The following is a 15,050-nucleotide window of genomic DNA, read 5'->3' on the forward strand; positions in this document are numbered from 1 at the left end:
GGGCTTCTGTGATTATATATATATATTCTTGTCCCTCTCTGACCTTACAAGGATTCATCGACATTGTGTCAACGCGAGGGAGACGGATCCGTACCACGCAAACAGGAAAAGTCAACACCGCGGCACCTCGTTGCGGATCCTTCAGGGCTGAAAGGCTTCCTCGGAAAAAAGTCCACGGAGACGCGCCGGAACCCGAGTCACTTAATCCCCGACGAGGACGACCGGGGAGTCTCAGGACGGAGCGGCTCAAACCGCAATAAAAGATCATATAAAAGTGCGTGTGTTGAAGAGTCTGAGGTATAAACCAGTGGAAGCTTGGGGTTAACTAAGGTGAGAACCAGGCGGGACTAGTTATTGGTAAACGCCCGTATGGTTGGCCAGATAAGGAGACTCACACGGAGGCTTTATTGGAAGCAGCCGTCGTCTCAGAGATTTTCAGGGATGTTGTCTTTAAAAAAGGAAACGGGGCTATTCATCAGAGCTGTGACTCCGTCTCCGTGGAAATGAGTCACGTCCTTCAGCGCCTCCTCAGCGGGTTGACCGGCGGTCCGAGGGAACCGAGGCTCGGCCACCGGGAGACAAAAAGCAGTTCTCTGTGTTGAGGACGTCCCCGTGTCATCAAAACGTCATCAAAAGTCAAATTGGTGTTCAAAACTAGGAAGAAGCAGAGAGCCTTTTTTTTTTCTATGACGGGAAAATGTTTTATGGTTATCAAAGTGGGCATTAAGACAGGGGAGGGGAAAAGGAGGTAATATTGAGGAACACGCTGTACGAGTTTTGCGTGGGATGAGATTGGTTTGAGATGACGCAGCAGCTGGAAAACCACCGGGGTCCTGAGTCTGCAAAAGCCTTTTTTTTTTAATTAACTCACAGCAGAAGTAACTGCCATTAAAAAGAGATTTCCCACCGTGAACCTGATTAGCATCCCCAGGTACCGGGGAAGGGGGGGGGGTTCTCGCCCTCGGACAGGTCAGTAGCACGGCGCTCTTTCATCACCGCGGTCTTGCGGCGAAGACGTTACATGAGGACACATCTGAAGGTGCACTTTCCTTTGACTCGCTCAACCATCAATGGAACATCTCGTTCAAAATGACATGTGACGATTCAGACGAAAAAAGATGGAAACTAGGTGGCAACGTCACCGTTGCTGTGAGATTTTCATTATGAGAAAGGACAATGTGATGTATCATGTCCCACGCAGGGACAAACTCAAGCCGTCAGCTGATCAATTGACAGTTTGCTCTGACGGCTCGTATTCTACACTTTGTACCTTAACGGTAAAAGGCCCAAATACCAATACCTCGAGCGTAGCATGCTTTAATTTGCCTTTCTGACGTGTTAAAAAGTGACCTGCACCCATTGGAACAGGTGATGGGCGGGTGCCCGACTCACCTGTGAAGCTGTTGAGGGCCACTCGGTTGGGGTGGTAGAATCCCGCCCTGCAGCGGCACGAGTATTTGTCCAAGACAAAGCCGTGACCGTGGAGCGGCACGCACTGCCAAGACACAGAAAAACACACATCAGCCACACACACACACACACACACACACACAGAGGTCTGGTTATTCACTGTGTGTGAAGTCTCAATAAGACGTGTCTGGATTGAGAGGCTGACAGGAAGCAGACTGAGAGGCCTCGAGGGCCAAATTTACAAGATATAATTAAAACGCATAAACGAAGAACAGACTTATTTGCATGTTTGAAGGAGAAGCGGTAATTATAGTTCTGGTGAGAATACATTTGGGTCCCCGCGTATCCTTTAAGGTACCAGCGTTCTTCTGTTGTTCATTCGGATGAATTCACGCGAGAAAGGTTGACAGAAACCTGACTTCAGATTGATGCCGATGTTGTTTTCAGTTTGCCGGATGGATGAAAAGACATTTTGTAGCGGCTTCGACTGCATCCTTCTCTTCTCTGACGGTTAAAGACGACAAAGAAAGAAAACGATCATGTGGCCTCGCAGGTGTGAGAGAAAGACCTTGAGAGCGACCTCATGGCGTTAAGAGGATTTCTATTCCAGGACCACCGTTTCCAAAATATCGAGCACTCAAATGGAAATCCGTGATAATATGAGGAGGCGTCTTAAAGGGTGCGATGTTTTCGTAAGCGGGGCCCCGATTTGATGATAGAAACCTGCACGTGATGCGACGCATTATTTTATTGATGAGTTAAAAAGCAGGAAAAGAAAATGTGTGAATGATGCAAATCCGAATGCTGTTTTTTTATTAGTTTGGGGAATGTTATATTATGAGTTAAATGCTTTTAGAGAATCCGTTAAAGCCTGAAGGATACAAACAAAGCTTTTTGTACACAGAACTTTGTTTATTTACAAGAAACGGTCCTCGGCCGACAAAAATGTTTCGTATGCGACGACGAGGAAGCTGAATGGATTGAAAGAGTTCATTAGTGAACAGAAACCATTTTAATGTGCTGTCGATCCAGCTTCCGTAATATGGTGATTTTCTGCTTTTCTCTGACACATACGTCACAGTTCATTTAAACATATTTGGGTTTACACAGTTAAAAAACAACGGTTCTATAATAATGGTTCTGGGTAATTGTGATGGAAGCTTCACAGAATTAGTTTGAAATGATATAGATCAAATCAGTTAATCAGTTATATTTACTATTTGTCCTTCATGAAGAGTTATTCAAGAATATTTGGAAGAATACTCAATTACTAAATTAAACCCCAGACTCATCCATCATAAGGCATCATCCTGTTTTAGTTTTCCAAACAGAGCCCACGTAGCAGCGACCTACTTTTATTTGCACGACATTTGCTATTAATTATGTTTGAGGATGTTCTATTCAAAGCGAGCAGCTCACAGTATAAATATAAATACATAAATATATATATATATATATATATATATATATATATATATATATATATATGTAGTCTACTGTACAGAATCTCTGTGTTTGATCCGCTACGGATACAATAAATATTAAAAGTAACTTTGAGTTATAACTGTTTGAGTGCTTTTATTCCCGTCAGCTACCTGTTATTGCTGAGACAAGTAAATATGACCCGAACCTTTAATTATTCATGAGACACAGACTGACAGCCAGCGTTGTCCCCCCCCCCCCCGGTACCCCTCCACCCCCGCTCGCTGTTTACATACCAGCTGTGGCAGCTGTCAATCCCGTGCACTCTGACATACTAATTGCCATGGCGACATGTGTGTGTGACCGCCAGAGCCTTTTTATGGGTGTGCGTCACGCTGTCATGCCAGCGTGGTTTGATAGAAGGGAAACAAAAATAGACTCAGCACACATTCTGCCTCCGTTTAATCTCTCACTCTCCGGCTCGGGTGCAGTTTCTTCCAAACAGAGCTGGAATCAATCTAATATCAATCAAACCCGTATGAGGCAATCAACAGAAGCGATACGAAATGCCCTAAAGTCCCATAGTTTACTGTAATTCGGTTCAATTTTAAAGCCAAATGCATTAATCTGGTTTCATTTTAAGAGGAAACCTAAAGAGGCAGCACAAACAATGTTGTGCTCTTGTAAATATCTTCTAATACTTACTAGCATCCTTATTTAATCTTGTCTGGTATTAAAGTGCCTCAGTGTAAATGAGAACAATTTCTCTACTGACTCTGGTCGTCAACTGAAGCTAAATTACCTCATGACCCCTGAGATTGCTCTAGTGGGCCGGACACAAATCCGGGTCCCCGGAGAAATGGTTCTCCAAGTTTGACGTGGGAGAACATGACCGTCCGGCTCTGACCTCGACCCCACTCATCTCCTCTGGATGGGAGGACTGCAGTGCGTGGATTTGTCAGCACTTTGCTGCCGCTCACACAACAAGGGAAATGATCCCTTTCACAAAGAGTCCTGGGTCCTCTCACGCGCTCGTGCCTCCAGCGTTCTGTTCCCTTCGATCAGTGAAACGGGACAATATCGGCGCGGGAGGAAATCAATCAATCATGCCGTAAAAACCCGACATTTTCTAACACGACGTGGGTGAACAATGTTTGTTTCAAGCGCACTTCAGCGTGATCCATACTGGTGCTAAAAAGACAGTGAAGAGTGAAAACCAAAGACTATACATTCTCTGTAAATGCATATCCTCTGCACGGCATCGCATTCCACTCCCTGCATGCAAATGTACACAAACACACAGCGGGGGAATAAAACCCAGCTCCAAGAGTACAGCACTAATTAATGCAGAGGCCAGTTGTCTTCCACCTGACCAGGAAACCAGGAAGTTGCTCAAATCTGCTAATTAAGGCCTGCCGAGGACCCACGCTCTCCCGGTCTATCGCACGCTGCCAAATCAACCACTAATAGGCCTCTGTAGATATTTGCAACAATCCTACAGAGCACAACGTAAACCCCGAGGAAAGCTCATCATCCAATAATTACGGACTGAACGATCAGATGCACATGAAGGAGGTTTCGAAAGACAAGACTTGACTCTGCTCATGCAGTACAGTTGTTACCGAGCTGGCACGTATGTGCCGTACACGGCACGGGGGAAATTATACGGCGTCTGTTCTCTAATAGATCAAAAGATGTGGAGAATAGTCACACGCTCGCGATGAGTCGGTCCATGTTAAGTGAACTTTTGCTTCTGTGGAGCTCGTTAAACGAGAGAGCAAAAGCTACAGAAAGAGAGAGATGCTGTCGCTGTTGGGCAGAGGCCGGGCCAGGAAGTAATTTGGCACTTGACGTGGCTCTGACCACAGTCTCAAGCCTGTGCGTCAGTCCAACTGGGACTCACAGAGTGCCGCTGCTGGGGAGCTGGCTGGCTGTGTCTCTGTGCCTCTCCGGGCCTCTAAACGAGGTCAAGCGGGGGAAGTTAGCCGGGGGGCGAGTCGCCCCGGACGGTGACGGGGCCTCGTTTCTTTTGGGTGCGGTCCAAAGACCAGAGGCTTTAACAGCAGCGAGATAAACACTCGGGCCTAGAGGGAGCTTAGCGCTGGCATCAGACTGAGACTCGGTAAACAGACAGCAGACACCACTGGGACGCTGCTGTCATCATCGCGCTCACATCTTACGCAAGCCACAAAGTCACCCGGGTGCGTTCCAATGCACAGGAATGTTGGCTGTGCCGACTTGCAGTGATGCAAACAGACGTGCCTCCTCTGGCTACAGGCCGTGCACATTTTTCGGACATCAATAAGTATCTGGGGACAACGGGCACGAATCGCTGCCGTCCACTCAACCGTCCTCAAGCGCTGACCGCAAGACCGCTCTGCGTAAAGGAGTTTCGATCTTTCACGTTGAAAGGAACCCAAATGTCAGGAGCATCGTGTCGTCCTCGATGCCTCCCTGTGGAGGGACTCCCCCGTTGGGAGGAGGACCCGAGCACACCGGAGGGATTGTACATCCCCAAACGGGAAGGAGGAGCAGAGGGTGCCAGGGAAGAGATGGACATCTGGGTCCTCTCGCTTAGCCATGCACGGAATTACGTAAGTGATGAAAAATGCAGATTTTTTTTCATTTATTGAAGCTCAGGGCAGAGTTCTGGTTGTACAACAAGTTCAACCCTAACTGTAAGAGAGGGAAGCACCTGGTATATAAAATATTTTTCTCAGAGTCCCCCTCTCTCGCTAACAGCCTGTTACCATACAGCTGTACTCACTTCACATCCATCTCATGGGTCCATAGACAAATGTTACCTCTCCATTCCGCTTTTTTTTTTTTCTCCAATCCTCCCCGGACTGAGTGTTTGCTTTCTGTCTCTGTTTTGCGGTGTCGGCGGCGGCGAATGTACGACGGCGCCCGGGGGCGAGTGTACTCCAGTCTTCAAAGTGCTTCCGTGTGAATTCAAAGTTCCAGCATTATCCACGGAGCCAATTAGAGGGACAGTGGTTAAAGAAGTGCTGCACTGCTGAGGGCCCCCGGGGGGGTTAAAGAGAGTGAGTTAAAACCCGAAATGATCCTGTGATCCCTCGTCCCGCCGCGTTACGGCCAACGGCCCTCCAACCTCGACGTTTTCATCTCCAAGGAGACACGCAGCATCTCATGCACGTCCAATGTGGGACTTCAACTCGTTTTGCCTTTTTCCTATTTCCAAGTCTTTGGAATGGATTGTAATTTAAGGTCCCGGTCTCTAATATTTATTCATCTTCCCAGCAGTTGTAAATGGGTTTTCCGTGATTTTGTATCCTCTCCCTTGGACTACTGTAATTATCTTTGTCGCAGCCAAAACCAAGAAGCCTGTCACCCAGTTAATACCCGACCAAAAATATGCATATAATAAAACTCAACGAGGCCTCACATCACCCCGGTCTGGATCGCACTTCACTGGCTCCCGTTTATATGAAGGATCCTCCTCATCTACGAGGCTTTGAATAGTCTAATGTGGCTCTGTGACCTAATGCAGTGCTGCATAATTCACCCGGCTGCAGCAGTAGCTCATATTGAAGGGTGAACATGGTGCAAAGCATTATTCTTTGTCCTTATTATCAAGCACTTATCAACTCTGAATAACTAGCAACTACCCTATTTATGGGCTCCTGAACGTACTGTAATAGCCGAATAGTGCTGGAGCTCAATGGCTGAAATTTGTGAAAGGGGATCAGCAGGGTTGAAAGGGCAGCGGCCATGGTGTGAAACTACTAATACTCTTCCCTTGAGGGAATCCCTGCCCCGCTGCGACGCCGTGTTTTCTAAATGCAGGGGAACTCCCAAGACACACTATTTTTATCTCGGGGTACGCAGCTGGATTCGTGCTGCAGTATGTGTTCTGGGATACATCACTACTCTGAAGTAACGCGCCGGTTAACATAGTCAAGGTTCTTACGAGAACAAAATGCAGAAAACCCGCAGTTTGATTTACGTCCAGCAAGAGGAATTTCTATTTGGTTTCTGACTAAAAGACAACTCATTATGCAGAGGCCCTAAAACCTTTGCATGCAAATGAGGTTTTTGAGAGGATCTTCATTTGTAGACACAAGACTGATGAATACATTTCAGTCGGTTTCCAAGTATTTTAAATGAATCTCATCAATTCAAAACAATGAACTAACCAGTACAATTGTCTCTTTGCAAATGCAAACTGTCCATTACTCCGTTGTGCTGTGATCCCGGACATGAGTGTTTTCGTGGAGCCGTTCCTGACCAAATAAAGGACTTTTACGATAGCTGCCAATACAATGCGTGGCCTTTGTTTAGTCCTTGTAATTCATAGACATCTGTAGGTAAAGATTACGGAACGTGACCCATTAGATGTAACGTTAAATCACAGAAACAATAGATGACAGGAATGGTCACTGTCCGGGTTTTAAATCCATCTACAGCTACAAACGCTTCAGTTTGGTTCAAATCTCACTTATAGAGAAAGTGTACCGCTAATGCTCATAACGCAGCTAACAGCTAATGCTCATAACAGAGATAGCAGCTAATGTTCATAACGCAGCTAACAGCTAATGCTCATAATAGAGATAGCAGCTAATGCTTATAAAGAAGCTAACAGCTAATGCTCATAACGCAGCTAACAGCTAATGCTCATATCAGAGATAGCAGCTAATGCTCATAACGCAGCCAACAGCTAATGCTCATAACAGAGATAGCAGCTAATGCTTTTAAAGAAGCTAACAGCTAATGATCATAACGCAGCTAACAGCTAATACTCTTAACAGAGCTAACAGCTAATGCTCATCAAGCAGCTAACAGCTAAGGCTCATAACCCAGCTAACAGCTAATACTCTTAACAGAGCTAACAGTTAATGCTCATAAAGCAGCTAACAGCTAATACTCATAACAGAGATAGCAACTAATGCTCATAAAGCAGCTAACAGCTAAAGCTAAGAGAGATTGCATTGGTTTGCATGATGCCTCTGATCTTGTAGTAGTAGTAGTAGATTTTGGAAGGAAAATTAATAATTCAGTTATAATAATATAAAAAGTAATTATGACCTGTTTAACTGATACTATAGCTCCAGCGGTCAAGAATTACATCAGTATATCGAACAATCCCAATAAAGTTGTAAAAAGGTTTGCTATAGCCTCGCTGTGTCATCTCCTACAAAGAAAATCAGAAGGTCAGACTTTGAAAAAAATCCTAATGGGCAAAAGGAAATGGCGACCGGTGCCTCTCTATTATTCATTATACCGTGCTCCTGGTTGGGACTTGAGAAAAAGCCTCCAGGGAGAGAATGTAGGTCAATATATAACGTCTTTACAAGGGAGAACTACAAGTGCGCGCTGTGTTCACGGTTCTGTTTGCAGAAACGGGAGCGACAGAAGGTGAGAGCAGACAAAGCAGGAGGGGAGCAGCAGTCGTGTTGACACTGATGGTGTTATTAATTCAGCAGCACGAGGAGCGCAGCGGAGGAAATCAGCGTGTGATTGAGATGATAGCCGGCTGGGCCGGGGCGACCTTGTGAAACCAAGGTCAAGATGTAACCGTGATTTCACTAGAAGGAGATGGAAGATCCACTTCAGCTGTACAGCGAAAGAACAAGCGGCAAGGAGAGGTGGAAAGACAGACCTGGGTTGCAAATCATTCGTGCTGGAATGAGTGAAATCTCCAAAGTATCAGCAAGAGTTTGAATCAGTGATGTTACCCCTCACCATGTCTCTTGATAGAATTCAGGTTATCACCAAAGATGTTGTAATTCATCTGAAAAGGGAAAAGATGTTTTTCCAGCCAATCACTTTATACCCTCATGGGGTCTCACGAGACCCAAGGTTTCATCCTCTGGAGACCACAAACGTCTGCAAAAACCAGGCAATCCATCAAATAGCTGCAGAGATATAAAGGGGTCGACTGTAGTTACCTCACTGGTATACCAGTGCTGAAAACCGTTTCACGCCAGACTTCAGAGACCACAAATCAGGTCTGGCTAAATCTATGTATTGAGTTTTTCAGATCCAGGCATTATGTCAGCAACATTGCTTTTTTTCCGTTCCCAGTGTCTAAACCTCCATGGCCGCCGTGGACGAGAAGCAGCGTGGACTCGGACTCGGCTGAACCGTTCTTTCAGGTCACGCGCCGCGGCCCCGGGGGCCCCCGCCACTTGTTTTCGAGCAACAAAGCTAATTGATTGAAACATGCATCACCGTAATCAGCCGTGTTCTCGTACGCAAAGGTCACCCCCTTTGGGGTGGGGGGCGGAGTCTGAGACTCCCACTAATGGAAGTGCCATTAGTGAGGTGGGAAGCACGCGCTCACCTATTTGAACAGGAAGCAAAGTCAAAATCGCAGTTAGAAAGTCTTCAAAATGATCTATCCGGCTTCGTCATGATTGGCATTTATCAGAGCTGCTCTGTCCTTAATCAAGGAAAATACAGTTTTAGCTCTTGAGTGGTCTGCTCTCAAATTGATTGATTATATATATTATATTGTCCATGACAGCAGCGTCGGCATACCTTGCTTGATTTTCTAGAATGTGCAGGATTCTCTAATATGAATGCATTTGAATGAATACAGGGGCTACTGAAAACAATATCGTAACGGTATATTGTTTGTTTTAACTATAAAGTAAAGTTATATATGCTGTTTCATTCAGTCATGTTTGTCCTCTCCATCTATCTGTCTCAAGCTTGTGAGCAACAGAAGCACGTTGTGGTAAAACGATCCGCCACCGACACTTTCTCTCTTTCTCATAACTGAAATACTTAATATAGAAGGTTCTCATAGCCATTACCTCTGACATCCCGAATTTGATTTTTCTGCTTAACTGTGACACCACTGTTCAAAAATAAGACGAAATCCCTCGGTGCGGTAGGCATCCCTAGGATTTAAAAAAAAAAATAGCACTGCCTTCAAATAAACCAAAAGCTTCTGACACTGTCGGGTTTATTGTGTTTTCCTTGTCAACAGTCCGAACCTCATTTTGTTTCTCCTACCTGGTGAATCCTCCACAGCATCCGACTCCATTTGATACTTGGCTGGGCAAACAGCAGCTTGAGAGGCAGAATGTGTGGTTGTCTGTGTGTGTGTGTGTGTCTGTCTGTGCGAGGGGGGGGGGGGGGGGGGGGGGGGGCAGGTGGCTGGATGGAGCCACTGCATTATATTCAAATTCAATTGCTGGAATGGTGGCACTTGGTGCTAAGAAGCAGAACAACAACAGCCGGGTGATGAAAGGAATTCAGAGACGTAAAGGACAAATCTGAATGCGAGGGCCTGTGGGTGGTAGTAAAGGGCATGGGTGGGTGGGGGGGAGGGAGGGTGGATGTGACTACATCGATGAAACACTTTAGTAAATAAACTGCTCCAACACCGACTCAACCGGCAGCTTTGTTTCCAATAAAACAAAGAAAATACTCCTAACGTGGATCTATCGCCGCCTGAAGTGATTGTCTTTTTTACTCAAACGGCCCCAAAGAAACCCATTAGACGACAACGCGCTGCACATGCACAAGACCTGCGCGAGGAGGCAAGGAAACACAGCAATAAAACCAAAACGAATCCCTGTTGAGCAGATACGGGCCATCCCTCACAAAGCGTGTTTTCATCGCATTATACCGCCGCCCCACAAGACTTGATTACACCGCCGTCGTGCCTTCTATTCATAGCAGGAAAGGCTCCCGCCTCCCACGTCCCCTCTGATTTACCTGGCCGTGTCCTTTAGGAGCAGGAAGCCGGGTGTTAGGCTTCATAATGTCCACGCCAGCTTTCATTATTCAGCCGCAAGTGAGTCGGCCGCCGACACACTTCTGCAGCGTAAGCACACACAGATCAGTGTTTTGCAAACCCAGCTAAATTATATAGCAGTAACAATGAATTTCTCTCCCGGTAGGCCCCCAACGCCCACACAAACACACACACACAAACACACACGTTCTCCGCCATCGACTGTCCACGGAAAGGTGGAAGTACTCAGACAAAGAGAGGGATTAATTATTCAAAGAGGGCCGATCCATTACATCACATGCATTATGAAGGAGGCTCGTCAAAGATCTACTGCTCTTAATGATGAGGCTGAACCGGCAGGTGAGAGGCATCGACTGCACGGCTCGCCGCCGCCGAAACGGCAAACAAAAGGTCACCGCGAGAGCAGGTCGGCAGGATTAATGAACCGTGATTGAATCACACAGCTTTAGTGGCGCGTGGCGCCAACTGGAAAGTGGAGAGCCGGGTTTCTCTCTCCTGTTTACGCATTTAAATAAGTATATTTTCTGGGAGTACACATCGATAAAAGCGGATACAATCCATATTTCTACACTAACATACTAACATCCAGAGAATAGTTGCGTTGCTGCTGTTGCACACCAAAAGTATACGCACTTTTTTTTTTTGCTTTGTGTATTAAATGAACTTTCTGTCATTCTGCATGATGCACAATGACACTAAACTACAGTTTAATCCCTGAATGAGTTGCTAATTGGATCCTACCTATTTTCTCTCGCATTGATGAAAATTAAAAAAACATTAATGACAGCTTTCCAATTTGAAATGGAGGATGAGGATGGATGAAAATAGCAGAGCACAGGTTTTCCTCTCCGCCTACATGTTCCAGGCCTTCAGAGGGGACATTTTTCTACAAGATAAAAAATGGTCGGGCTATTTGTTTTCCCTCTGCCTGGGCAGAGCATGTTTTCATCCAGGTTAACTGACTCTCAAGCTTCAACAGACATATCACAGTTTATCGCGTGTATATTTCTTTCACGTGAACACACAAATGCAAGGACATGGATCTGTAAATAAATCAGACGGATTTCGTAATCCGAAAAGCAGGTGTTTTCAAACAGACATTTTAACGTGCAGCCTCCGTTGTTTGGTTAAGGGGTTTTACCCGTAACTTTGAAGGAGAGTCGGATCCATTTAGCGCGTCGCGCCTCACTTTTTCCAGAGCGAATCAATCTTCTGTCTAACGCGCACGCTGGGCACACTCACCTCCATCGTGGTCAGGTTGCATCGATGCGTCCCGGCGAACCATCCGTCAGCGGAGCACTGGTCGATATCAACATCCTGCAGATTAATGTCCACTCGCACCACGCCCCTGCGAGACGGGAGGACAGGACACACATTATATAGCATACTTATCATGTGGCCAATTTGTTATAGCAGCAGATAACTGACTCGATGGCACTGTGGACACTATGGAATGGTTAACTATGGATTACTTTTCTCCGACCACACAACGAACATAAAAGGTTACAATGCAAATGACAAATGTGCTTTTGGGAATTGGGAATCCCTTCTGCTCAGCTGAGGCCCGCGTGGACGGCGATGGGCCGTCAATAGATCTCTAAACACGACAAAAGACTCGACATGAACGGCTTCGTCGGTCGATTTCGCGCAGGAGCTCCACACTTAGTTAGCTGCTTAACGCCCTGCGAAGAGAAGGTCAGCACCCGGAGGTCAGCACCCGGAGGTCGGCGCCCCTCCGTGTACGTCTTTGCTATCTGACGGTATGCGCTACACATGCGAGCCATTTAAACTAAATGAGAAACAAGATTCAAAAGAAATCACCAAATGAAACGACGGACGGGTGGATCGGTATGAAAGTCCAAAGCCCGGCGTCAATGTGCCGACTTAAAATTACAATATCTCCAGGATTGGACCATAATCAAAAGCGCAGCTCAAAGCGGCGTCAGTAAAGAACCATCTGGATCAAAAGCAGCAACAGCAGGTGTAACTGAGAAGTCAAAGTCAACTTCACGACGCCAACTAACTCACAGCGGATGGATTCTCCAAGTGAATTCAAACATTTTAATTTAGTGTTCTCCCTCTTAGCAAATGCAACCGCAGGAGGGAATACCGACAAAAAAAAAGACAACGCTGATGTCACACTGAGGGATGTTAACACCTTGTCCCGTCTACGGCTCCGATCTGGTTTCCATAGTTACGCCTCAAGCCCTCGCGGTAACTCAGACGAACATCACGCTGGGCAGAAAGCGGCAGAGCGTGTTGTCAGTGTTTTGACACTTTTGGGAGGAGAGAGTTCCGCCTTTTCTGTAATTGGAAAGAGGAGACGGCAGAAAGCGGCGAAACGGGGACGGACAGTTTAAAGCCGCCTGCTGATCGAGATCAGGACGTCTCAACATGTCATATAGGGGACAAAACCACACAGGTGGGATTATTTACCGTAATCACAGGCTTACATATATATATATATATTATATACAGATATACTGTAGTTACTGGGACACTGAAACAGAATGGATATTTTGTTATTATCAAAATGGAAAACTCTTGTCTCTGATTGGCTGTCAGGTGTTTGAACTGCATCACGAGACGCCATAGATATTGTTCCAGGCGGGATCCGGGTAACTCTAATCCAGGTAACCATAGCAACAGTGCTATGGCTTTGTCCCACAGTACCACCACATCACTCACATTTGAAACAGACGCGACCTTGTGACCTATACGTCATCTTAAAATAATGAAAACTAAAGAAATAAACGGGTGGAATCAGAGGTTTCAACACCTGCCGTGATTTCAGATTCCCAAAAATCCAATCAAATTTTTTAAAAAGGTTCACTGATACTCAATCTTTGCTCGTGTAAATGTCTCGGCCACGTTGCCCGCTTTTCTCTCTCCGATCGACCGCTGAGGCTCGAGTACCATCAGTCGTCGGCCCGTTTATAGCTCTCACGTATGAACAACACTCTCACACACACACACACTCACACACACACACACAGTGCTGGTGCGGCACTCTCCAGGTGTAAGAGCCGATTCCAGGTAACCGGCTCCCAGCGGACACCAGCCGAGTGCAACGCCCTCCCCGCCTGTGCTGCTGTTATTAATAACCGCTGCTCCAGTCCTGCCTTGGGCTGAACTGACCTCGCCCCCCCTCCCTCCCTCCCGCCTCCCTCCCCCCCTCCCTCCCTCCCGCCCCCCCACCCCGCCTCCCTCCCCCCCTCCCTCCCTCCCTTCTGCAACGCTGCTTGTTTTGCTGAGGAATCACCTCCGTTTCAATTCTCCCGCATGTAATGAAAGTTAAGGGGAAAGAGCCCCAAATCAAGCAGGGAGCCGTGTAAATGTGCGTTTCTCTGGGCAGGTCAAACATTAGTCTTACAAAAAGAATAAAACAGGTTAGTTATTTCTTTATTTTCACTCACAACATCTTCCGCTTCCAACTACCAGCCGAAGTGCGGGAGATAAGATAAGTGAAGCAGAAGCCTCACGGTGGCCGCCGAGGCCCTCGGGGATGAAGACGGGATCATCGCAGAGAGCGGCAGATAATGGAGAGAGTGCTCCCTCCTTTTATCCCCCCCATCCTTGGTGGGGTCGACGGGCCGGGACGGCGAAGAGGACGGCGCCGGGGCGCGCCGCCGTCCTCTCAGAGGAGCGCAGCTAAACAACCAGCGCGGAGGAAGATGATGGCGGCGCATTAAGCCGACAGGGCGAGCTGATGCTAACAACGGACCTATGGACGCTGAAGTCATTAGAGGGAACTCTTCTGAAGTCGCTGCCGTTTGACAAAAGAAGACCTGACAGTTTCAATGTAGTCGGTGACAATTGAAACGTTTTCCTTCTGATGTAATTGTGGCTTTTAATAGAAGCCTTTTATCTTTGGTATTTTAAGCCTCATCGTCCCATAATGTTCTAAAATGTTTTTTTTTACAAATCTACATTCTGCCTTTAAACTTTAAACACTTATGATCGCTCTGTGGAAATACTATAGTAAAAAACAAAAGAAAAAATGTCTTAAACCTGCCAAATAGTGTTGAACTTGTCTTCTTTTCTAATGTGTTCCACCTCCCTTGTAACTGTTCTCCTATATATTCGTAATGAGACTTTTACTTGATTTTGAAGCCATCTCACAAAAGACAAATCCCCAACCTGAAAGTAGCTGTATCACTTTCCCCACCGAACCAAACACTCTGTAGTCCAATCCGATGAGTCCCTTATAATCTGCACTAAAGATTAGCTAAGGATAAACATCCAGTGATGATATTAAAGATTTAAATCCTTGTAGAGGCGACCGAATGACATGACTATAATCGTATAAAAATCACTGAGATTATCCCTTACTCAGCAGTATAATTAGGCAAACAGTGTCTCCTCCCAGCGAGGCGGAGAGGCCGCTGGTTGGATTTTCCGCGGCGTTGACATTTAGCGGCCGAGGGCGCCGCACCGACAGGCTGCCTCGCCGAGCAGCGGAGTCCCAGTGACGTCAGCGGCGGGGGAA

General features: G+C 46.5%; 1 protein-coding gene across 3 annotated transcripts in view; it reads right to left on the minus strand.

Moving 5' to 3' along the window:
• gpr158a (G protein-coupled receptor 158a) overlaps positions 1 to 15,050 on the minus strand; it is a 42,750-nt gene that overhangs the window by 24,196 nt on the left and 3,504 nt on the right. For 2 of the 3 annotated variants that reach the window (XM_040167068.2, XM_040167067.2), the window contains exons 2-3: positions 11,804 to 11,909; positions 1,393 to 1,495 (exon numbers count right to left, since the gene is read on the minus strand). In XM_040167068.2, the coding sequence (XP_040023002.2) occupies positions 1,393 to 1,495; positions 11,804 to 11,909 (209 nt within the window). Of the gene's footprint in view, positions 1 to 1,388; positions 1,496 to 11,803; positions 11,910 to 15,050 lie in introns of all 3 variants that reach the window. The other variant, XM_078096154.1, reaches the window with a different exon arrangement.

Source organism: Gasterosteus aculeatus, chromosome 21 (assembly GCF_964276395.1).
Source record: "Gasterosteus aculeatus chromosome 21, fGasAcu3.hap1.1, whole genome shotgun sequence".
NCBI classification, from domain to species: Eukaryota; Metazoa; Chordata; class Actinopteri; order Perciformes; family Gasterosteidae; genus Gasterosteus; species Gasterosteus aculeatus.